The following is a 24468-nucleotide window of genomic DNA, read 5'->3' as shown; positions in this document are numbered from 1 at the left end:
ATATATTTGAACATGCGGAATCAGGCTTTGACGTGCATTCTGATTTTCCAACAGAGCAAGAAAGAAAGGATTAAATATTAATTGACCGAATGATTCTGGTGAAGATGAACGATGATGAAACAGATAAGCGGGAGTTACGGAAACTTTTATTATCTGTTGCCCATGAGCGAGCGTCTTTTAAAAGTAGTGAAACGAGATTACATATACGAGAATATGAAATTGCAAATCCCATCCATTACCATTTTTATTCACTTTCATTCAAATTTATATTTATTTTTTTTATTTCTTCAGGGTTTACCCGTTTAGCGCCCAAAGGGCCAAATAAAAGAACAATACTCCTTCAGTTCTTATTAATTTATACTCAACCTGGTCTTGTTTATAAAACACTTCCAGCATGTTTCACACAAACAAAAAAAAACCTTAAACCTCATTAACTCTCATTTAAAATTTAATAACTTTTCAACTTTGTCTATATTTAATATACATTATACTTTATGTAAATCAAGTCAACACAGTAATAAATAAGGGATAAAATTATATATCATTACAAAAAAAATTTCTCTCAATACTCTATAAATAGGACAAAAAATGTCTTCTCTCTCTGCTCTATAAATAAGATCAGAAGAGTATTAGTTAAGCAAGCATGATCACCGAACCTACTAACAACATTTCAATTTAGGAGCAATTAAGACATTATCATTATAAAACTTCAAAGAAAATTGATACCATGATATGACATGGTGGTCTACATTGCACGCCGAAGGAGACCAGAAAGGAAACTCATTATCACTGACTTAAAAAGCGTGTGTAGTTAGTATTCAACTCTTTGCTCAAAAAAGTTAGTATTCAACTCGTTTGATTCCTATTATATTTCCGACATAAAAAAAAAATCCGGGTTTTTTGTTCTAGCAAGTTATCATACAGGTCAAGTTTACTTCTGGAAGGGTGGCCCAAAAAAACAGAGTTCACTTCTGGAAGAATATGTGATATGATATTCCCATTAACGAGGAATACCAATCGAAAGTCCTAAACCAAACTGGTTAGTAATCCAAATTTGATGCGTCGCATAGGCGGGTGTTGTAGCATTCCTCTCCTCTAAGAAGCTACTCAAGCACAGCATCCTCAGACGAGAAGGTCTCTTTCTAGCTATTTCGCTTATCATTAGTAGTCTTTGGACAAAAGAAAGGAAACAGAGGTGAATTAAAGATGCTGCATGAAATCTATTGCATAAAGAACAAAAGTTACTGACCACGGTACAATGTACAGGCAGTCAAATCCATCCCCACCGAAGATTATCATCTCAGATGAATTTGAATCCCCTTTTTGACCGTCCATTTCAAAATGGAAAGCTGCACAATTCCACATGGCACATTGCACAAGCAAACCCAGCAAAATAGAGACAATTCAGATTTGATCGCCACAACAATATAAGAAGCTGAGCACTATACAAAAGCATGAAACTGAACCATGTATGAGAGATGCCCCCCCACCTCAGTAGCCCTGCCCTAATTTTACACTTCTTAAAACACCATAGGAGTATGACTTTCTGAACAATTTACGAGACAGTAGCTGGTGCTGAGGGAGTAGAAGAAGTGCCGGCTTCGGCTGCCGCATTCTTTAGCTTCAATGAAGCAGAATCAGCAAAATTCCCAGATTCTGAAATATCACCGATATCCAGTGTCTCTGGAAGACTTTCAGATGAATGGACACCATCAAACTGTAAGCAGACAAGTGATACCAACCCAGAGAAAATTAAATGTCCATTAGACTTGAGCTACTGCTGATAAAACTGATCCATTAGACTTGAGCTACTGCTGATAAAACTGATCAGAATATTGAGTTGATTCTAGAAAATCATACATCTCTAGAAACAAATAAGCCAAAAGTGAAAAGGTAAAGAAGTTTGTTTTCACCTATTATCTTCGAATATAACACAGGACAATTTAGTTGACAGTTGATTATAATCAAAAGTCCGACCTATGGGTTACAAACAACAGTATGGAGTGATAGATTTAATATTATCTTAAGAAATTTAGCAGAGAGCCGAGCAAAATCTAGTATGCATAGAAAAATATTTCCAGTCACTCAGCAAGCAGGTGGCAGAGGAAGCAACTGTTATGCTTATACATCAAAGACACGGAGGAAGAAAAAAGTTAATCATCCATAAACATATATTATAATATTACCTCAAGCTGGCTCAGCATGTCAATAGCAGATTCCAGATCACCCCCGTTGACCATGTAGACATCGATAAGGGATTGATCAGATATACCAGGAAACGTCATCCTAAGATATTCCAGATCCATATCAGATTCTTCATCCAGCATCTGTTTATCTGCCATCTGAACTGCACCCTGAGCTACTGAACCGGAAGAACTAGATTCAGGTTGGCCCTTCACATGATATGCCTGAGAAGTAAAGAGCTTTTGAGAAGCACGAGTGCTAGGGTGGAGGCGGTGCTGATCTTGTGTTGTATGCTGAGGAGTCTGAAACCCAACAGGCCCCTCATAACTCTTATAATCACCGCCTGCTACACAGGTTCCACCATCCGCCTCCCTTTTAGAAAGAGGAATATAGGCGGCCGCGTATGGATTCAAAGAAGATGCTCCTGGCTTCATGGACTTTGCTCAGATAGACAATGTAATTTTCTTCCTTCTTTTCGATTGCGGAGCCCCCAAAATCCAAAGAACCAACTAGACAACATGCCACACAAAACATTCGAAGTGTCTTAAGACCAAAAAAAAAAAATAGTGTGTGATAAACCAGTCTGCATTAGTGATCAAAACAAAAGTTATTCTTGGTGACACATCTGTCTAGAATTTTTTACGAAGAAAATAATTTTGGCGCACATTGATATGGTATCCTAGGAATCTCCACTTGGAGCACGATTGGCGCGGCGATCGCGGAACAAACTATCCTCAGCGACATAAGCATAGATTTTAGAAGTAGATCGAAGGAGAAAGAACCAAAACAAGCCTCAAGATTATGCTTCATAATTCGTTCATATATCCGCCACTTAGTAAAAATCCCAGCATTTCTTTTCTCTAAAAAAATATATGCAAGTAAGGGGGGAAAGAAAAGGATAGGCACTGAGACACCGATCAGGAACAAAATGGATTCCAATTCGATTACTTTTTCGATGGCTACGATTACTGAAAAATAACAGTGATTCGAAAATAGAATCGCTATGATCAGAAGAGTAAAAGCACAACGCAAAGAAAATAAAGAATTACCAAAAGTGACGATGAAGAATCGGAACAAACCAACTGGATCGGAACACCGATGGGAAACAAAAGCCTGATCTTTCAGATCGCTCGAAGTGCAGAAGAATGATTGAAACGCAAACTTGTTGGGAAATAAAAAAGACTTTTCCCTCTTTAGCGTAACCGCAATTTGGTGGGAGATCACAATTTATTTATAATAATAAAAAAACGAAAATATAAAAAGAAAGCAGTGACGACGCTCGGTGAGTGGATGATTGACTGCGCCGACTCAGAAATGTTGGCTAGTGCCTGTTTGGAACCTCGATTATGGTATGACATGTTTCGGTTAACGGAGATGAGGCCTAATAAAAAACTTAATTAATTAGTAATTTTCAATCCAATCCAAATCAACTGGATAACGCATGCCTGCATGGAAGTACTATTTATTTTCACAAGTTAATTGTTTTTTAATGATAAAAAGTGTGGTTCTAATTTTAAGAGCTAGTTGACTAATTTAAAGAGATTAAGGAAAGAAGTTAAATTAGTTATTTGTCATAAATAAGTGTTGTCTTTTCTAAAATATCTCAAGTGTATTAGTTAGAACTATTATTATTAGAAGAATTATTTTGAAAAAAAAAACAGATAAATATTAGAGACAAAATGGATTGAGGTCTTATATTTAAGACCAAAATAAAAATCAAACGAGGTTCTATATTAAAGACATGAGGTAGTACTTTGTTTATCAAACATGTAATAAAAACTTAATATATACTACCTCTAGTCCTAATTATAAGAGCTAGTTAACTAATTTGAGGAGATGACGGAAGTAAATTAAGTTAGTTATTTGTCCTAAATAGGTGTTGTCTTTTCTAAAATATCCTTGCTAATTAAATGTATTGGCTAGAACTACCATTGTTAAAAAGACTACTTTGAAAAAAAAGTATAAATATGAGAGACAAAGTGGATTTGAGTTTTATATTTAGGACTAAAATAAAAATCAAACAAAGTCTTATATTTAGGATAGGAGGTAGTATATTATTTTCATTACGAGAAAAACATAAACTATGTCATTAATAATACTACTATATTCATTTATAAATCCATAATTCATAAATAATTTTTTTATAATCAACTACATATTATTTTAATACTTCATATATAATATATAGATTATAAAAATAATATATGTAGATATAAAACACAGACAGTTCATTCACAAAAATATAATATGAAAAAACTATTCGATAAAAAAATGTACATAATATAAAAACTTTAACAACATCTCATTTTTCAAGACAAACTTTATAATAAAATAGAGGATATGGTAGAGTAACTCAAAGTGTGTGTTCGATGCGTAGAATGAGGCGAGACTAGAAAAGAAGCGAAGCTGGCTAGCAGCAGCGACAGCACCGCAATGGCTTTAGCTATACACTCAGCCAGCCCTTGTCTCTTCGCCCCTACTGGCAGTAGTAATACCAATCTCTTCTTTTTCAGGTACTCATATTGTTTATTCAATCCTTCTCTGTTTTATCTTTATGTTTTCTTCCCCTGCCTGTCTTCTTTCCTCTCTGAAATCCTTGTGCTCTTGGTCCTCAGAAATCGTAGCAGGATAATTCTAACCCAGAAGAAATGCAGAGTTGGAGTATCCCAGCATAAACGAGAGATTTCTCCTTGTTCTCTTGAACCCTGTCCACAAAGGAGGATTTTTAGGAGGGATTTGGCTTTGGTGTTGTTGGGGCTCTCTTCGGTGTCCGTAACTTTTCCATTTTCTGGTATGCTTATCCTGCGCCAGGACCTCTTACTGTTGAATTCGAATTTACATTCTTCTTGAGGAAAATTAACTATGCTTCTAAAACCAAACAGTGCGATGCATAGTTCTATACATGTAGATGACTAGAGATACTTTAGTTTTGTCATTATTCTTTACCATGAATTTATCTACTCTTAATCTCCACCTTTTTTTCAGCGGCTCTTGCTGGTGAAGAGCTGAAAATGGCTTCGTTTATGGATGAAATAAATGCTTATTCTTATTTGTACCCTGTGGAGTTGCCATCTAAGAAGTTTCTCTTCAAATGGTGCGCCATTGACACTTATTTTCATTTATTTATTATGCACATTATTTGGCTTATATAAGCATTCTTTTTTGTTTTTGATAGTTCTTCATTTAGTATGGGCTTGATTGCGCATTGAACTCTAAGTAAGACTTGCACTGTTCGCATTTTTTATGTTACCTACATTGATATTCACTGTAGCCAGCAGGGGACTAACATAGGTGCTGGTGCATGTCATGAAACTTTCTGCTATAATTGGCTAAATCGCTCCCCTTTTTCTCTGGCAGTTTTCCTTGATCATTTGATCCTTAAATTCTGGAAGTCTAATTTTTTCCCCCTAATATATTTAAAGGGTAGAATCCAGAAAGCCAGAACGATACTCATCAGCTGCACCACTTTCTCGTAAGTTGTGTTGTCTTTCTTTATATAAGGGCAAAAGTTAATCCAACTAAAAGTTCATATAAAGATTGAGGTTGGTTCCACTTTGAACTTCCTTACCAGCAGCAATTAAGTTTTATTTTAATTACTGAACTATTTTTTGCTTCAACGTATCTGAATGAATGACAAGTCGTTTTCAATAGAAACCTTGAAATTTTGATTGCTTTGTAAATTGTATGCAGCTGATGCTCACCTGCGCATTGTGTCTGAGCGTGTTGATATTATTGATAATCTCATAATTTCTGTTACGGTATGATCTCGATCACGTACTTTTGGTCATAAAAACAACACTTTCCAATTATGTTTTTTTCTTTTAGCCACATCAATTATTCCTGTCTTATTCAGATAGGTCCACCAAATTCAAAGTTTATAAAATCAAAGGACAAGAGTATGTGGACCGCAAAAGATGTTGCTGATTCAGTTTTGTCTGACAAGTCTGCTCTGGTAACAACATGTCGCTTGATTATTACTTATATCTGTTTTGCTCTTGCTATGCTTACCTATGCAGTTTAGAGCTTTTTAAGTATAAGTTCAAGTTAATTATTAAAGATAATAGTTATTTCAAATAGCAGCTATTTGCGCTGAACTGTTTGCATCACAAAAGTGCTTTTCCTACAGTCTGTGGTGGAAATCTTTGAAAACTTTTAAGTGATAGCTATAACATTTTGCAGCGAGTCACCTCAAGCCAGCGCTTAGCTGAGAGTTCAGTTCTTGATACACATTCTAGTGAAGTAAGCTCTATGACTTATCTCTTCCTCCCTTCTCCAATGTTATTAGGGGGGAAATATTTATTAGCATGTTGCAATAAATATATTTCTGTTGATTGAGGGTATTTATTACGAGTGGATATTTCCAAATGGACAATTAGCAAATTTGTACAGATTTATGAGTACTCTAGACTCTAGAGCTTAAAAAAAGAAAGAAAGAACTATGCATCCATGCTTAAATGAAAGTTAATTTGCATGTTGATCTTACCTTTTGTCACCTCACAGATTGATGGCGAGCGTTATTGGTATTATGAATACCTTGTTCGGAAATCACCAACAAGGCTGGTGAGTAATTTCCTATCTTGATTATACATTAATGTGCTCTCACTAGTTAGTTTGGTAGAGCAATTTAGCCTTTACGATTTTCAATTTAGGCAATCTTATCTCTTTATTTTTCTTATTTGAACATCTTAGTCCCTTTAGTTTTAAATAAATTGTGCTATCTTGTCCTTTAATAAGTGGGTTAAAAAGGATTTGAAAATAGTTCAAGTTATTTTTCTGATGTAACGGAGGTTATCAATTGTCTATGCGTCAATTATTGTTCAGTCAGTAATTAGAGGTCAATATTGATTCTAAAACCGGAAGGACTAGGTTGCTTTTTGTGAACAAACTATTAAAATTGAAAGTGCAACTAAGCCAATTTTGTTCTTGTTCTGAGGTTATTTGATTAGTTATTTGTGATCATGTAGGACCAAGAATCAAGTATATATCGGCATTATCTTTCTTCAACAGCCGAAAGAGATGGTAAATCCTCTTATTTGCACCAGTTTTTTTAATTTTGGACGTTTGGATTGTTCCTACCTTTGTACATTGTCCTTTGCGTATTCATACAAAGCACATGAAAGAAGTTGGCGGCAATGATTTTCTTTTCTCTTTCCTGTTCTCCTATTCAATGAGGATGGTGATTGAAAATTAAAGAAAATATTTCAGCTTTAATCCATCCCTTTATATTTGTGGGACACATCAATGATGTTGACATACATCGGTTTCTTCTCATGTAACTCCTGAGCTCTCCAGCTTATATCTTCTTGCCTGGGATTTCAGTTTAAAACTTCTCTTATGCTGCTGGTACAGGTTATCTGTATTCTCTGAGTGCTTCAACTCTCAGCACACAGTGGAAAAAAGTATCTCTCTCTCTCTCTCTCTCTCTCTCTCTCACACACACACACACACACACACACAGAGGATGGACATTTTTACATTCATGTAATTTGTTGGATATAAACCTAGCCACTACTCTGCTAGCATTAAAGCCTAACCTTTCTAATTGATGGACGGGAGAAACAGGCGTAACTCTTAGTTGACATGACACAGTTAGGCTGACCGGAGACAGTCATGGCTGTTCCCTGATTTATTTATTGAAAGATCAAATAAAAGATGTGTAACAACCAAAAGGGACTATGACTGAAAACTGGCACGATCTTTTTCTTTTCTTTTTTTTTTTTTGGCGTAAAAACTGGTACGATCTTATGATGATAGATGTAAACTTGCTGATGTCCATGCTTAATTAGACTTCCTGACCTTGGCGTTTAGGTATATGGTGTATCCTAGTATCTTCAGCCTCCATGCATATTGGCAATATGAAGTATTGTGTCATTAAATGCTTTTGTAATGCTTGTGAGGAAGAAGAGTTTTGCTGCAAAACTAGTTTGATATGTCTTGTCGAGTTATTGGAAGTACATACTTCCGTGGGCGCTGAATTTCCTGAATAAATTGAGGTCCTACTAATCCGTGTATATATAGTCACCTGAAACAACGATCTCCATCATCTTATTTAAGCCATGACCGTTATGAATTTTTACCTTCCTGATTTTTACTATGAAGATCTGATATGATGTCAGAGTAGTTTATATATATCGCTTCATTTCATATCTAATTAATTTTAGCTGTGGAATGTCGATGTCATTGATGCAGATGGGACCTTTCCTTGAAAAAGCAGTGAATTCTTTCCGTCTAGTCAGTCCAACAGAAGATTATGTCCCTCCATACAAAGATCCATGGAGATTTTGGTAAACACCCAAATTTTGTTTATTTTGTTAGGCTATCATAGTCATTTATGATTCTTCTTCTTCTATTTTTGGGTGACAGTCATTTATTATTCCTCTGATTAATGCAAAAATGACATTGTATTATATTCGTTGGGTTGTCTTTGTAAAAACTCTTCAGTTCTGTTGTTCTCATTCGGTATCCTCGCTCTCGGCTACACTTGCTGAACCAACATGCTTCCCCGCGTAGAAGCTGTCATAACTCTGAACTAGTCAAACACGTTGAAATGGACTTGTGACGTGCCCAAGCTTTTTGGTGGGGGAAAAAAAGAGATTATAATTCACAATTACAAGTCAACGACCTATGATTGATTTTTAAAGTCGATGGGAATAAATCATATTATGATTGGGCCTAAATTGATGTATTTCCATTTATTATAAATTGAATATTCTGTACAAATAGAGCTCAATCCGAGCAAAAAAACAATGCGCGTGTACACTACTGCACATCTGGAAATGATTCCATATCCACTTCCCTTGTACAAAATGCTTGTGGAACAAGTCCAACTAATCCTGGGATGTAGCAGAATACTCAAAAAGAAGGCGTTTGGATGGAGCTGATTGTAAGAGCACTCGCAAGCGACTTGTAAGCTGGTAGCTCAATGTCCACCGCATTGCCATCTCTGATTCCTTCATCTGCCTCACGATTGTTGCCTGATACAACAAAATCATTTGTTTTAGATAACAATAACAATCATAATAAACGAATACAAGAGAATATCAGTACAAACTGCAGTTGCAGAAGCCAAAGAAATCAATTGGAACCATTGGATAACTACCACATCAAGCAATCTACTTTAAGTGGATAGCTTAATGGAAACTAGAGTTCTCAGGAATGAATGACAGCCTGTATCCCAGAAGACATTTAGCCATAATACCTAATCTTTTCCCCACTACCGCCGATCTATTTGATGTCTACTTATTGAGAAAGGTAGGTAAAATAACCACGTCTTCGGAACAAGACGGATTTATGAGATCTATAATGCTTACCTGAAGACGTTTCCCTAGCTGAACTTCGACCTCTGTACCAAACGATATATTACTGGCAAGTGACTTGAGAGGATCTACTGTAGGATCAACAGTAACCAAATTAGGTATCTGTGGTGCATATACTAGTCTCCACCTTGCCTGCCCAAACTCTCCCTTCCCTTCAATTCTCGGCATTAACTTTTCAAGAGTTGCAGTTGCAAGTTTTTCAAATGCCAGCTGACCATTCCCTTCCAAGATGGATTCAGCCAACTGACTCTCAAACCTTCTGGCAGCCTGCGAATATAGAAACAATTATAGGACCATGATGCTTGGAGTTCTGATCATGAACGTCCTAGCTTCCCAGATGAACTTATTTATGGACTCGACAGGCTAAGACTAGACGGTGCAAATTTTAAAGCCAGCAGCAAATATAGAATTCAGGTAACCAGAGCAGAGTGAATCTAATAAAATCAATTAAGATGATCCATGTTCATTGTTTTCATCACGTTCTTTTAGTTTGGCTTCAATTATTCCCCCTTTTTTCCTTCTCTTCCTCTAGTTCTCTTTGCTGGAGCATCTCTTATTTTAAAGCAGTCAATGGGTTTGTCTTTCAACAATGGAGGGTTTTTTTATCAGGCTATGAAGCCTTCATAAGGATGGCGGTTTTATTTTACCTCAGTCGGTGATAACGCATCCTGTTCCACAGAACGTGTTGAGGTCACCACAAGTTTGTCCTGCCAATTGCTTGCTCGACCTTGAATCCTAAACTGCCACTCAGATCCAACCAAGGCTATATCCAGCATGGGGTCTAGTCCATATTCAGGCTCAAATTTGGCAACATTTAGATGCTCTCGTTTTAACCTCACCTGCATTCGAAACGGATGGTGACATTAACAATGAGTTAAGGACTTGAAATCCAAGTCAAATGAAAAAAGCCAACAAGACTCCCAATGGTAACTGTTAATGCTACAAGAGCTAAGAAATAAGGGATTGGACAAACCTGTGTTGCAACTAGGTCCACTTCACCATTCTCAAATGTCAGTATGCCTCTAGGTTTTATCCATTTGGGGTCAGCAAGACCATTCAACTCAAGCTCTCCACTAACACCAAAATTAAGAATCAAAGGATAAACTATCTTCAACTCAGGTCCAAACACAAGTTTCAGATCACTAAGACGGGCTTCTACATTTGGTTTAATCCGCACTTGCTCCATGTCCTTTTCAGCTTGAGTTGACTTAACTGCATTGTGACATTTCTAAAGAATTGTCATGATATGCAGAAAAAGGATATTCTAATATATAAAAGCATAACAATAAACCCTAATAATTAATTAACTACATAAGAAGTGTCAAAGATTAAACCATTAAATTGGATTAGGCAGCACCTACTGTTTGTGAACAACCATGCGCTGCATGTAAAAGTAGCTTAGAATGTTTTAAGAAAGAATAACATGACCTCCGATTAAGTTTTTCGTATTGAAGCTGTACCCGTTCATTGTGCTCTGTGCAGAAACGTTGAACCGTTTCAAAATAAACCAGTTTATTCCATATTTTGGCAAGATAGAGAAACACACTGGTGTGTGCAGACTGAGAAATCTGGTCGGGAAAGAAACATCTGTTTTTCCAAGTTCATAGAATGGCCTTGCTTTCGAAGGTTTCTTCATTTTCACGAGGATATCTCACGATTATTATTTGTAATTTTATTTATTTCTTTGTTTATAATTTTTCTGATTCAGAAACAAATACAGAAAGTAATCAAAAGGTACAGTAGGGTTACCGGAAGATTGAGAAACTTTGGTCCTTGAAGCAGCAGATTTTGAGCTGAAAAAACGGGAGACATATCTGGAAGCAACTGCTTGACTGACACCAGCAGGAGGAAGCATAGACTGATTTGATGGGAATCTATTAGTAGTAGCACCACCCCTATCATGAGGTAAATATGCCTCTCCATGGCTAAGTTTAATATTCCCAGATATATTTGGTTGCAATATGGAACCAGTTATTTGCACCTGAGAGTCAACTTGACCACTGGAAGAAAAAAAAAGGGAACATACGTTAAGGAAATTCATGTATTCCAGAGAAAAAAGTCAGTTACATTAGTCAATAACACAAATGATTTTCAAAAAATATATATACATATAATATTAATGATTTGAAGGTCAAATCAGTTACATATACCCACAAACAAGTCAAGAATAACTTAAGCACCCTTCTGCAGAAGTTAAGATAACAACCTCAAAATATTTTTTGCTCGTACTTCCAGAACTTCACACTTCAACTCAATCTTGTCGTCAAGGGCTGCTTCACTAGTTCTAAGAGGAAGGTTCCCTTTTACAAGCAGTTTTCCTTTTCTGCTTACCCTGCTCTCCAATGAGGTGATGCATAACCTGTTTGATTTCACATGAACAGTTCCACCAAAGTTGGTAAGTGGCTTTCGTAGCACCGGTGAAGTTATAGATGCCCTGTGGAATGATGCATATCCATCAAGAACCGGTTGATCAACTGTGCCTCTGACCTATTAAAAATGGAAATAGGAGTATAGGACACACATTAGAAAAGCAAGCATAACTTGAATAAATAGAACTGGGAGGAAATAATATTGACTTCACCCACCTCAAGCATGACATCAGCATTACCCTGGAGCCAATTGGCATAAGGAGATAAAGCTGTCAGCAGCATCATTCCCCCATCTTTTATGTCAGCATCAATCCTGACTTCTCCAACATCCAAAATCTGCCAATTTAATCCTTTAAGGCTTTCTGCTATCTGAGTATTCCAACCTTCTTCATTTCTATCTCTAGAAAGTTTTTTGTCACTGCCATCATCAATATTCCCCTTATTCTTTTCCTTTACCCAATCAGGAACCCAAGTAGCCCCATTTTTGTCCAATTCTACCTCTTCCTGTAACGTGCTATTTTGTACAAAAGTGACAGGAATACTTCCTTGAATGAGTACATGACCATTCTGGATTATGGGTTCGCATTTAGCATTAAATAGAAAACGACTGGATGATGTAAGAGAAGCAACAACTTCTGCTCGCCCAAGATCAATACCACCAATGGCACCATCCAGGAGCCTTACTTGCACGTCACATTCTGGTTTTGCTAAACTTCCTCTGAGATCTCCTTCCATATGCAGTATACCCCTTATGGGTGCTAACAATTGCCGCAGAGAGTGGACAACATCTGTTGCTGTAGATTCAATGACCTGAACCAGAGTTGGGACCAAACTAACAGGAAAATTTAAGACAGCGAAATGTAAGTTTGTTTTAGACCCTAACAAAGTTCCATCTGCATGAATGGTGGCGTTATCCTTCTGGATAAAAATTTTCTCCAGGTGGAGTCCATCATCATTACTGTAAGCACCAACTGCCAAGACCCGCTGGGTTTTGTAATCTCCCCACTCCCAGTCCTCACCATGGAAGTCAAATTCGGCCTGATATGACAAAGAATGAGAAAGCAAATCTTCAAACACAAATAATAAAGAGTGCAAACGGAGCAAAGTTTACCACAGTGTCTCCATTTCCTCCGCCACTAGCATCAAGAGAGCCATGCCAACGACCTTTAAGTTCAGATAAACCAGGAAGGTCTAAATCTTCTAGAACTACGTCATTTAATGGAGCATGATGTCCCCTTGTTATCTGCAAGTTGTCCAAATATTCACTAACAACAGTCACTGGAGACTTCAATTCTTTCAGTTCCAGCTAGAGACTCTTAATTAATATGATTATGAGGAAAAAAGGAAATGAAAGAAAGACATATCAAATGCACTTTACGCTAAATTATGAGTACAAACTCAGATGCACCAGGTATTGCCACTACTGAAATAGAAAAGGATTTTATGATCTCTTGAAAATACCTCAAGCAGTTGTTGAAGGCTTTCACTATATAATCCAACTGACAGCAAACTCTGAATAAAAATATCCTGCAACATGCAAAACTTTTCATCAAATATATATATGTATAAACAGACAGACTCACTAAACTACTAATTGTTGAAGGAAGCAACAAAACCACGACAGAAACACTTTAAAGTCAGTGTCCATGCTGTAACAATTAAGCATAAAATAACGGATAACAATCAGCTTACAGAAATGACTGACAATTGCAGTATTATATGTTATGTGTTGTGGCCGCAGGGGGCGGGACCACTAGTAATGAAAAATTTTACTAGTACAAAGAATAATGAAAAACACAGTTCAGTAGGGAACTATCGGAGAAGCACAGGCATAAACAAATCCTACATATTCAGATTATCCATTGTACAAAGGTCTCCTTATAACATCTGTTTAATCCTACAGTATATTCATATTTCTGAAAATTAAATAAAGTATATATTCATTCTTACTTACAGGATCACTTCCATGAAGTTAAATTGGGTTGATTTTAATTTTTAACTATGGGCGTCATATATTTTTGTCTTTCCAAAAACTTAGTGGGAGAAATGATAATAATAACGAAGATAGCTGGAGTTGCGATGCTTTAGACAATAATATTACACTAATGATCTTATGAAAATCGAAACAAGAAAGCATGGTTGAAGACAATGTCATAATTGGTTTAACAGAAAGCATTGATGACCTTTGATCTTGAATGATCAGCAGGATCTGCACTTCGAGAAAGAAGCCTAGCAAGAGGAAGCATCTCAGCAACCTCAGCTCTGCTTACTTCAAGCTTCATTCTCCACCTGCCCATTGAGGATATAACATTACCAAGATGCCCAGACATAAGCTTTTTCAAAAAGCCATCCCCCTTTCTGCCTACAGGGCTTCGATCTCGGGTGCCAGGCAACACATATTCACCTTGAAGTTCATAACGACTGTAGTGTTGTTCCAAAACAGTTTTCTCAATAGTGATCTGAACAACAGTGCATCGACTAATAATCAGTATCAAACAGAAACATCACAACTTTCCATATGTGCAAAATGAAACTAAAGATAAAATAACAACATAGTTCATACAATCAACTCTAGGACATGCAAAACAAACTTATTCCTTAAATTCCCAGGATAACCAAAAGTCAACTAACATGCAGCTTAAATTCAAGTTCCAACAAATAAAAGATTGGGTCAAGGAACTCACAACATCTCCACTCCATCTAGCTGCCACATCAAGGGCTTCACCAAGTAGACCACTGAACTTAGGCCGAAGAACAGATAGAACTCCGTGTCCTCTTCTTTTCTGAAGATTCAGCTGGATTTCTGCCTGAAAACATACAAGCAACCAACCAGCTGAAAAACAACATGTATTTGAAACTTGCCAGTAAACTCCGTTCTGCCTGACATAATTGGACTAACTTAAATATAGTTGAGCTACGCATGGAAGATTATAGCAGTGCAGAGAAGAGATAGAAGACAATGAAGTAGGAAAGCATTTAAGTCATACCCTTTGTATAGTACCCCTGAGGGATGCAAGCTCCAGCTCATCAAGTGGAAAATGTCGTACCTATGAGTGAATGCCACAGAGAGATGAAGAAAAGGATGAATTTCTATGAAGTCTTTTGGAGAAATATGAAGAAAATCAAAATTTTGCAAGCAGAAAAGTCAGCAGACTCCAAACAATGGACCCAAAATTAAAACAGGGATACCTCCAAGTTAGCTGAATGAAGGGGTTGAAAACAAATGTTAGCTCTTAAATGACCCTTCTGAAGGAATATGGACAACAGTTTTCCGCTTTGTGGACCATCTTCACCACTCGGCTGTAGTGGCCCAACAAATTCCAATGCAAGACTTTCATCAGCCCGGCCAGAGGCATCCAACTGTATTCAAAAAATGGGTCAAGAAACTTTATATTTAAAAAAAAAAAACCACAAAAAAGTTTGATCGGAACAATACAGAAATTAATATTAAACTCCAACTGATTTAATTTTAACTTGTCCTTGATGATATTGGCAAGCAGTCGAGTATAATATCACAAACTAAGAAAATCTCTAGATAGAAAGATTTGTAAGAAGAGAAAGTTTAATGACCTTGATACACTCAGGAGAGACTCTCAGCAACCCAAAAAGCTGAGGTGCCAGCATCAGTTGATTCAGTTTGAGACCAGAGATTGAAACCTCACCAACAAGCCCATCTGAACTTCCTTTCTCCAACATTTGCTTCTGATGCCTGTCCTCAAACTTTTGTTCCTTATCAACAGTACTAGGTTTCAAGACCTTCCCCTGAAACTTAACCCTTCCAGTTGCCTTGAGATGCAAAGGCCTTAAAGAATCAAAAGTATATGGAGAAACCAAATTGAAGAATTCGAAGCCATGCATACGCAAATCCAACTCAACTCCATCAATAGTAAATGGAATGGTTCTTGTTGCATAAAACTCTTCTCTTTTAAGAGGAAAGTCATCAATGTAAGATGTTTGAACTCTCGTATACAAATCAAATCCAGCTGAGGAAGAATTGATGGTAATGTATTCATGAGAGATAATGATGTCTCCCCTAGCATCGCTAAAAGACCCTTCTGCTTTAGCTGCAGTCCATCTTATATCAAATCTCCTGCATTAAAAATAAATTAAATTAGGATATTTAGTGATAGATGAAGACATTCAATGAGGAAATAAGTATCAAGAAAAAAATGGAACTAGGCAACTTCAAGTATAAGAGCATAATAAACAGGAGGGAGAAAAAGCAGATAGCAGATGATATCAAGCAATAACAGTGAAATTTGGAAATAAAACATGGCTATTCTTACGGTTTCAAAAGAGGTCCTGAAACTTTTGTCTCTCCATTTAAGTCCCCTAATTTGAAAGATTGAAAATAACTGGGCATGTAACGAAGCATGATTTTATCAATGGCCAGACTTCCAGAGAAGTTCACATCTAAAGCTGTCTCATCCTCCTCACCCTGAAGGGAAAAAAGAAAATAGTATACATTAGGAGGGAAGCGGCACCTGTAGGAGACATGGCCTCCCTTAACCTGGGAGGGCAGACAAATGGGAAATGATGTTCACATTTGAGATTCCTTCCAGCCAAATAGCTGAAAACCCTAACTTTCCTGATTTGTGATAATCTGTGAATGCAAAATTCACTACATTAAGGTTTATGAATATCACTTCCTTGTACAATACTGTATGCAACCAAAGCTCGTGAGGAGGATAAATTAATACTCCTAGTAAACTTAAAGAGACATTTTTTCCTATAAAACATCAAGGGAGCCTACTTGATGGCATTGCAACCTTACATGAGCACGCTCATGCCTCCAAGTTGTTTAAGAAAACCAAAAACGAATATAAGAGAGAAAAACATGAGCTCTTAGTTTAACCAAGGTATAGTATCCCGTTGCTAAGCTGAAAAAATACAGGTCTTCTAACAAGCATCTATATACCTCTGGGCATATCCATGCATTTCCAGCCCCTCTAATTTCACCACCATCTATAAGGCTTGCCCTAATTCCATATAAATCAGCAACCTGTTGCACGAATAAGAAGATTAACAGAATATAAGATAACACATTTACAACGTGTCACCATGCCAAACTGCCTTGTGCTAGTTATCGTAACAGCTTACACAGTCATCAGTATTGAAAGTGAAATTGGCAGACACATATGAGAAAGGAACGCGATCAAATGCTGCTAGTGCACCAGCCTCTTTACTTTTAGCGAGTACTTCAAATGCTGCGGATGTAGAGTGGTCACCATGCAGTTGAGAGAATGTCCTAGAAACCATTGCACTACCCACAAATACAGGAGCATCCAATGGGCCTTGACAATTAAATAGAGCAGTTGCTGAACCAGCAATCTGCAATCAATAAATCTTAATTGAAGAATACCAAAATTGATATTGGCTAAGCAAATACAACTTTATCAGCAAGAGGAATGAATCTGAAATTGATCATAGAGGTGGCTTTCATTCATTAATTAAAAAATGTACACTTAACCCTTACAGTATGTCGTCTACAACTTACTAGTATTTTTGAAGCATTCAAACTTTTTTTTTTTTAAAGTAAAAGATTAGCTAATACTCACAATTAGCAAGAAATAAAAGTGCACTTGTAATGCCCTAAAGCAAAAGGCAAAGCAAATGAATCTTGGGAGAATGTTTCAGGAATTAACAATTTCTATTTTCGAATTTCAGAATTGCAAAACACAAAAATACAGAACATAAAAATGCAAATAACTTTATAGAAATAGACGCACTGAACTGAAGAGAAACATACAGGGAATAAGAGAGGTCTCATCTTAAAAGTTCTCATCAGGGAATTCACTTCAACGCTAGGAACCTGGACATTTGAACATATAAAATATTATAACATAAAGGAAACAATTTGAACTATCTGCCAAGACTTGAATGAGATATGGAATAAGCGAAGTAAGCTAAATACCTGCCACAAATAAATCATAATTTCTTGAACAAGTAATTGCTTAATTAGAAATATTTATATACTGAATCAACTCTTCAATAATGTAAAATTTATGACCATTTCAGGCGTCAACTACACCTGACACATGAGATGGAATTCTCCTTCTTCAGGATGAATGCCAAAATCTCCTGATGCTTCTAGAGGAATGCTGCCAAACCAGCCATTTGCATTGTGTAAGAATATTCTTTGGCCGCGAAAACGTAAACTAACCAACATGTTCTGCAAGGAGATTAAAAAAAAAAAAGAACAAATTGGAGAGGAACCAATTTAATCAAAGTCAGGAAATTTAACTCAAATACATATACAGAGTATAAAAGTTAAAACATTTTAGAGGATGGGAAGAAAATCAAAATATAAGTCCATGGAAATTAAATAAATCTAGAATTAAGGTTGAAGAACTAAAAACTGAACCCATAGTAATTGAGCCTCATCAATTCAATAAGGAAAGTGCCTGATTCTTATACCTTTAATCAGGCTAACTCTTCTACTAACCTACAAAATTTTCCTCAATTCCCAATATTGCTTAATACCTAAAAAACATCACTTCGTCTACATATAGCATCACCTCAACAGTGTGATTTTCTCTATTCATGCTACTAACCATATAATCATTCAATTGTCTCCATGATCATCATTCATATCACCTTCACATAGAGCAAATTTTGTTTTGTTATAGCTTATACCTGGGCACGTCCATATCATCAAGTCACTTGGTTAATCTTTCTTCTTATTTTCAGATGAGACTTTTATTCTCCAACTTTCCCCCAGATACTCTGTTTTCCCTGAATTTAGTTTTCTATATGCATGGGCTTGTATTCTTTGAGCCTAAAAAGCCTCAGGTCACAACCTTCTTTTTTTTCTTTTTTTTTTTTTTTTGGCCTAAACTTGTACTCTTCAACCTCAGAGGCCTCAAATCCATCACTTGTTTTAGGTTCTGAAATCTTACAGCCGTTAGACTTTGATATCATGTTAAGTTTTGGGTGAGCTTATTCTTAGACTTGTCCATGTCAACAAAATAGCTTAAGCTATTTGCTTAAAATTGTCACAAGCTTATATGCTTTTCACCTATCTCATTACTTCTATATTTTAGACTTGAGACTTTTATTACTTGGTGAGCATTATATATAAGTAGTAACCATATTTCTTCTCAAACACAGTCGCACTTTTTCTCGTAATAATTCACAAAATCTAGAAAACCCGATACATGGCAAATGAAAGGACAGTATAAGGCATTCTAGTACAGATGAAAGTAATACATACAGAAAATGATGATGGAGCATCCAATAACTGGAACTCCAAGCCCGCCACATCTAGCTGTCCGTGAAGATTGGGAAAAGTTTCTCCCCTTGACATGCACAAGTGAACCTAAGCGTGTAAACACAAGATAACTAGTAGGTGAAAATACATGAAGAGGCCAGCAGTAATTAAGCTCCTAAAAGCATCATAAAGTTCAACATCAAGTAGTCTACCAAATATTTTGATGCGTACATTGTCACATGTAAATCAAATTACAATTCTAATATCATCTAGGAGTGACGAGTGAGAGAAAAATTTGGCTATAAGACCACCCAGAATGACCAGCCACAAGTATATGCACATTGAATGTATATATGCATGTGTATGCCAGTGCGTCTGTTCATGTTTGTATTTATAAGCATACATGCACATGTAAACATGGCAGAAATATGCTTTCTAGCTGGATTCCACTATGAATCATTTATAAGTCCAACGTCAAAAATCTCATAAAATCCTAGAGTTAAAAGTTAAAGTAAATTTGGCCAAAGGAGGGCAGTATATAAAGGTTAGAAAAGCACCTCACCACTGGCTCTCCCTTTAGACCATGTTATTGGAATTTCTAGGATCCTTTCAAATAGCTGGAGAAAACACAAATCCAATAAAAGAAATGTAAGCAGCCTATCAAACTTTAATGGCAATGTAACAACAAATTGGAATTTCAAATTAGATTATACCTTACCGGTACAAACAGATTGTCAATTTTTAAGTTAGCATGCCATTTCTGCTCAATAATGTCAACAAAAACATTGGCAGACAACCAGCCACCATCTTTAGACATCATATTTGATCTCCAAGTCTTGCAATTTCCACTCAATTCCACATGTATGCGGCTATAGTGGTTCTGGAACTTCACAAGGCCATTGACATTCTCCATCTCCCTGACAGTTAAAAAAAATATTAAAAAGCCGACTTGACGCAGCCCAGCATTTCTAGTGTATAATATAATTATTTCACTTAAAAATTCCATGACTCCACATTAATACTACCTGTAGAATCAAAATACAAGAAATCCAAAATATTTTTCTCCAATTCAAACCTTGAGATTACAAAATACAACAGCCTGAACTCACAAGACTATAAAATACACAAATTATAAGTTTCCAAAAGAATCACATAGGAACAACCAAAACCACGCCTCAAACAGTAGATTGAATGAGTCATGGAATTTTGAACATCCCACGCCGGGGTACTGGAGAATTCTCTATCAAATACAGCATAATATGAAATATATTTACTTCTGAATTTTAGGTTTTTTCTTTTCTTTTCTTCTGCTTTTTTTGGGGGGGGTGGTTCTGCAAAATAGATATCTCGCCCTTTACTTTTCTTTATATGGGTCCCTCTTTCTAATAAAATTTGATCTTTTGTATGAGACCTACATATATTGATTGAATTCCTATACATGCCAGTAAGGATAGTTCATCAAACATTTCAATATAATTTATTGCTATACCATAAGGAAAACGGATTTAACAGAACATCTTTTAGTTTTTCAGAGCAATATTTAAAATCCTAAGCCAGTTGAAAGGCATTTCATCACATCAGCCTCGAAGTAACCAGTGGATCATAAGATAGGAATGGCTCACCTAACTTCTCTGTCACCATATGCAAGCAACATCACCGTTGCATCTCTGAAATGAACAGAATCCACTGTAACAGGAAGCATATTAGTAATGCCTTCAGAATGCTGAACACCTACACCATCAACATGTTCAGTAACAAAATCTTCAACTTTCAGACCCAAGTCGGGCTTCAAATTTTGAATGGGACTGGAAAGGAAGCAACATAAGAACTTCCCAACATTTCTAAAAAATGAGACTGAGCTAGATTTCAGAATCAATGGTTTAATGGACACTTGAAAATATGTTGCCAATCTAGGCTTAGGCTGGGAGAAACTTGGACTTTCAGATGTTAAACCTCTTTGAATCCCTGGCATGTTATCATCAATTTGTTTGTCAGCAATATCAAGTCCCATCTCCTCATTTTCCTCTTTACAACTATCAACATTACCACGTTCTGCAACATCACCACCAGACTTCAAATTGTCAAATTTACTCTCTTTCGTCTCTAAAGATGAATTTTGGTCACAACTGACATAATCTGAATGACCATTAACATCTTCGCGAATTGCAGGAGACCAAATTCCCAAATCTCTGACATGTGTCCCTAGTTTGCTACTATCACTTCTATTTTCATCAATGTTGGCAACAGATTCTGCACTTTTGTCAACCTCACTGATAACCGGGAGCTCATTATGGTTCATAAAACAAAAACACTCAGAAGGTGATGAAGCATCCCCAAACTTCCCATGTGGACCAGAAAAATATGCACGAGCAGCCGTTGCACTGCGTTCAAAAATTCTTCTTTTGATGGCAATGCCAGACGCACAAATGTCAATCCCATTAGCCTTCCTTTTAAACTTGTGTGCCTTACCCCTTTTTATTACTCTGGACCAAAATCTAAGCCCAGAACCAGGAAATTTCACCCCAAATGATTTTTCCAACTTTGCATGTTTTATATCATAATCAACGCCAGTGTCCATGCAATGATGATCATGCTTCTCCTCGTTTATGGAGAAAAAGGATTTGGGATTCCCTTGTACCGCAGGAGTTGCAATCTCCTTTAAATCATCATCCTCAGACAGACCAAAACACTCAGAAATGAAGTAGCCCGCCTCAGCAGCTTCCCTAGCTGCAGCATCCCTTTCTCTCGTCCAGCGAGCACCTGCTTCCTCACGTGCAAGCCTTCTGATTTTCGTCCTATGATCTATCCCTTCTTCGGTTGATAAGTGTCTCTGTACACCACCTTCTGATAGTGGTATTCCCAACCAAGTAAAGTCCTTCTTTTGTGCTACCACGACACTAGGTTGGGACAAAACAGCATCGATCACCCATTTTCCCCTCTTCAGACTTGCAAAGGGGCGAATTCGAAGTTTGACCGTGGGAGCCTCACCACATGAAAATTCTTCCTTATGTGGCCCAAATGAACATGATTCCAATGTAATGCTTAACGGTGATATTCTTCGAACCTTACCAAACTCGAGGTCCCGCTGAATGTATTCACTAATTGCTGAACAAACAGAAGGCAACAGCTTGGCTTCAATGAAACCCTTGGCCTTATTCTGCCCGTACCACGCCATTAGACATATTCCGGATATAACGGCTGTATAAACAGAGGCTCTTACCAAAAGAAGCCCCTCTTTCCATAAAGGGTTCAAATAACCAAGCAGGTCCTTGCTTCGAGAAAAGGGTTCCTTGATGCATTTTAATCTCGAACCATTCCTTAAAATAAGGGATCTCCTCAAAAACTCTACATTTTCTCCAGAAAAATACGAAAACCTGGATTCTTGGATGATTAGATTACTTTGTTTAGCAGATATAGCACATCTACGACGATCCCTTTTTGGCAACCCCCTCGTCTCCAGATGAAAGAGGTTCCTACAGTTGCTGCTACCTTCCAAAGAACCATGCAGCTCAGTCCCAAGAAATGCGCAGTAACTTTTCACGCTCGACATCTTCCCTCAAAAACCTCCACCAAATTGTTCGTGGCTCATACAACAGGGACCAAGAAGCTGTCCTTCTCAGTCCCTCACTAATTCAGGAGAACCCGAAGTATCGAGCCATTTAGAAAATGTGGGAGTAGCCAGCTATCTGGCTTTATTGGCTTCTCCTACGAACATTGGAGTAAAGGACGACCTTTCCAGGCTACCCTAATCGAAGAAGCCTAAAATTTCGCTGGTTGAGTAAGCTTTCTTTCTTTTACTCACGGGACTCTGCTTTCGAATTTTGTGAGCTTGGATTTGTTGGGCTTTGTTCGGAGGTGGGAGAAATGAAATAGTACTACATGTAAGACGAATATTTAGATGCATGGCTTGACGGAAAACCCATCGTGGCGCTTCAAAATGACAAAAACACCGGCCCTGACGGCCTGAAGTCCTGAACCGAGATTTGTATATGTATCCCCGTCATTCACGTCATTCAAGTTACACCCTTTTTTCCCAGATTTGTTATCAAACCCTGTATCTATTTGTAAGCACAGTTTGCTTAGTGGCGAACCAAGAGACCCTTAAAAGGAGCAAAATCTATTTATTCAAATTCTAAAATTATTTTCAAACAACCTACTAAAAAGGTTAAATGGATCAAAAGAAAAAAATGAAAGTGCATAAAAATTATTAAATTTTGAGGAGAAATTTAAGGTGCCCTAAAAAGGCTCGCATATAAAACTTAATTTTTTAGGGCTACCATTAGTTATTATAAATTTGCATCTCCACGAACCGATATTTTTTCGCGCGTGCAAATGAATAGTGGATACAGAGAAAAAGGCATCTGTTCAAACAAAAATGAAAAAGTATTCCTTGAATCTGCCTACTTGGACTCTTTTTTAAAAAAAAGAATTAGTAAAAATCCCTCTATAACAAATTAATTGAGAAATGGCACCTTTAATAGATTTAAAGTTATGAGCTCCTCAAATGTCAATAAGAGTGATAGGAAAAAACCGTATTGCGCTCATGGATGCCAACTGTATATAACAAATTCTCACTTACACATCACAAATCCTAATTACATATAATGGATACCTAGTTGCATATGGAATTTTATTACATATTATGGATCCTAATTATATATGATAGATCTTCATTTGCATATGGTGGAGATATTAGTTACATATGGTATATTATTGCATATTGTTAATCTAAACTTTCATATTAATAATTCTAATAGCATATTGTACATGCCTAGTTGTACATGGTATCTTATTACATAGTACAGATCGTAATTGCACATAATTTATCCAAAGTTGTATATCAGTTATTCTAATTATAAATGTAAATATCTAATTGTATATGAGACCTTCTCACATATCATGGATTCTAATTGCATATTATTGATCTAAGGTTGCATATGCCTAATTCTAATTGCATACTACAGATGTCTAGTTACATATGAGACCTTATTGCATATCACGAATCTTAATTATACATCACTGATTAAGTTTACATATTGTTGATTCTAATTGCATATGTATTATTATTTACATAAGCAAATTTCTTTGTGATTTACAAACAAATTCTTATCTACAAACACTAATTGCATATGACAGATCCCTTTTCTACCATATTAATTTGTATATAAGAATTTGTTTGTAAATACTGTATAAAAAAATTTGTTTATAAAAATAGTAATATATATGCAATTAGAATCAATAATATGTAAATTTGGATCAATAATATAAATTAAGATCCATGATAGATATACAATAAAGGCTTATATGCAACGACGTATCCACATATGCAATTAGAGTCACTAATATGCAACTTTAAATCAATTATATACAATTAAAATCCCTAATATGC

General features: G+C 36.5%; 3 protein-coding genes across 4 annotated transcripts; 1 reads left to right on the top strand and 2 right to left on the bottom strand.

Annotated features, from left to right (window-relative positions):
- Positions 1-1196: 1196 nt before the first annotated feature.
- Positions 1197-3365, bottom strand: LOC114757485 (polyadenylate-binding protein-interacting protein 5). Its single transcript, XM_028946554.1, has 3 exons — positions 3234-3365; positions 2187-2693; positions 1197-1717 (listed from the first exon to the last, which is right to left on the bottom strand). The coding sequence occupies exons 2-3, from the start codon at positions 2616-2618 to the stop codon at positions 1556-1558; spliced, it is 594 nt and encodes a 197-aa protein (XP_028802387.1). The 5' UTR covers positions 2619-2693; positions 3234-3365; the 3' UTR covers positions 1197-1555.
- A 1207-nt stretch (positions 3366-4572) lies between these two features.
- LOC114757484 (psbP domain-containing protein 5, chloroplastic) lies at positions 4573-8639 on the top strand. The gene is made up of 12 exons (XM_028946553.1): positions 4573-4697; positions 4800-4975; positions 5170-5278; positions 5607-5656; positions 5875-5942; positions 6038-6136; positions 6364-6423; positions 6685-6744; positions 7149-7203; positions 7534-7583; positions 8374-8511; positions 8553-8639. Exons 1-11 carry the CDS (start codon positions 4618-4620, stop codon positions 8470-8472), a joined length of 906 nt encoding a protein of 301 aa, XP_028802386.1. The 5' UTR covers positions 4573-4617; the 3' UTR covers positions 8473-8511; positions 8553-8639.
- A 211-nt stretch (positions 8640-8850) lies between these two features.
- Positions 8851-23020, bottom strand: LOC114757483 (uncharacterized). Of its 2 annotated transcripts, XM_028946551.1 has the most exons (23): positions 20702-23015; positions 19798-19996; positions 19637-19696; positions 19083-19187; positions 17901-18041; positions 17619-17681; positions 16970-17200; positions 16788-16871; positions 16156-16307; positions 15440-15959; positions 15059-15229; positions 14857-14916; positions 14554-14676; positions 14053-14328; positions 13331-13396; positions 12981-13112; positions 12086-12907; positions 11707-11987; positions 11250-11500; positions 10474-10712; positions 10148-10339; positions 9495-9767; positions 8851-9158 (listed from the first exon to the last, which is right to left on the bottom strand). In XM_028946551.1, exons 1-23 carry the CDS (start codon positions 22627-22629, stop codon positions 9012-9014), a joined length of 6516 nt encoding a protein of 2171 aa, XP_028802384.1. In that variant the 5' UTR covers positions 22630-23015; the 3' UTR covers positions 8851-9011. The 2 variants fall into 2 exon arrangements, with proteins under 2 accessions (XP_028802384.1, XP_028802385.1); XM_028946552.1 differs by lacking the exons at positions 8851-9158; positions 9495-9767; positions 10148-10339 and having other exon boundaries at positions 10659-10728; positions 20702-23020.
- Positions 23021-24468: the final 1448 nt, after the last annotated feature.

The sequence above is a fragment of the Neltuma alba genome, unplaced genomic scaffold (genome assembly GCF_004799145.2).
Source record: "Neltuma alba isolate B1F8T4 unplaced genomic scaffold, ASM479914v2 tig00010596_pilon, whole genome shotgun sequence".
In the NCBI taxonomy this organism is placed as follows: Eukaryota; Viridiplantae; Streptophyta; class Magnoliopsida; order Fabales; family Fabaceae; genus Neltuma; species Neltuma alba.
The sequence above is the reverse complement of the archived record's forward strand: the minus strand, read 5'-3'. Positions and strand labels throughout refer to the sequence as shown.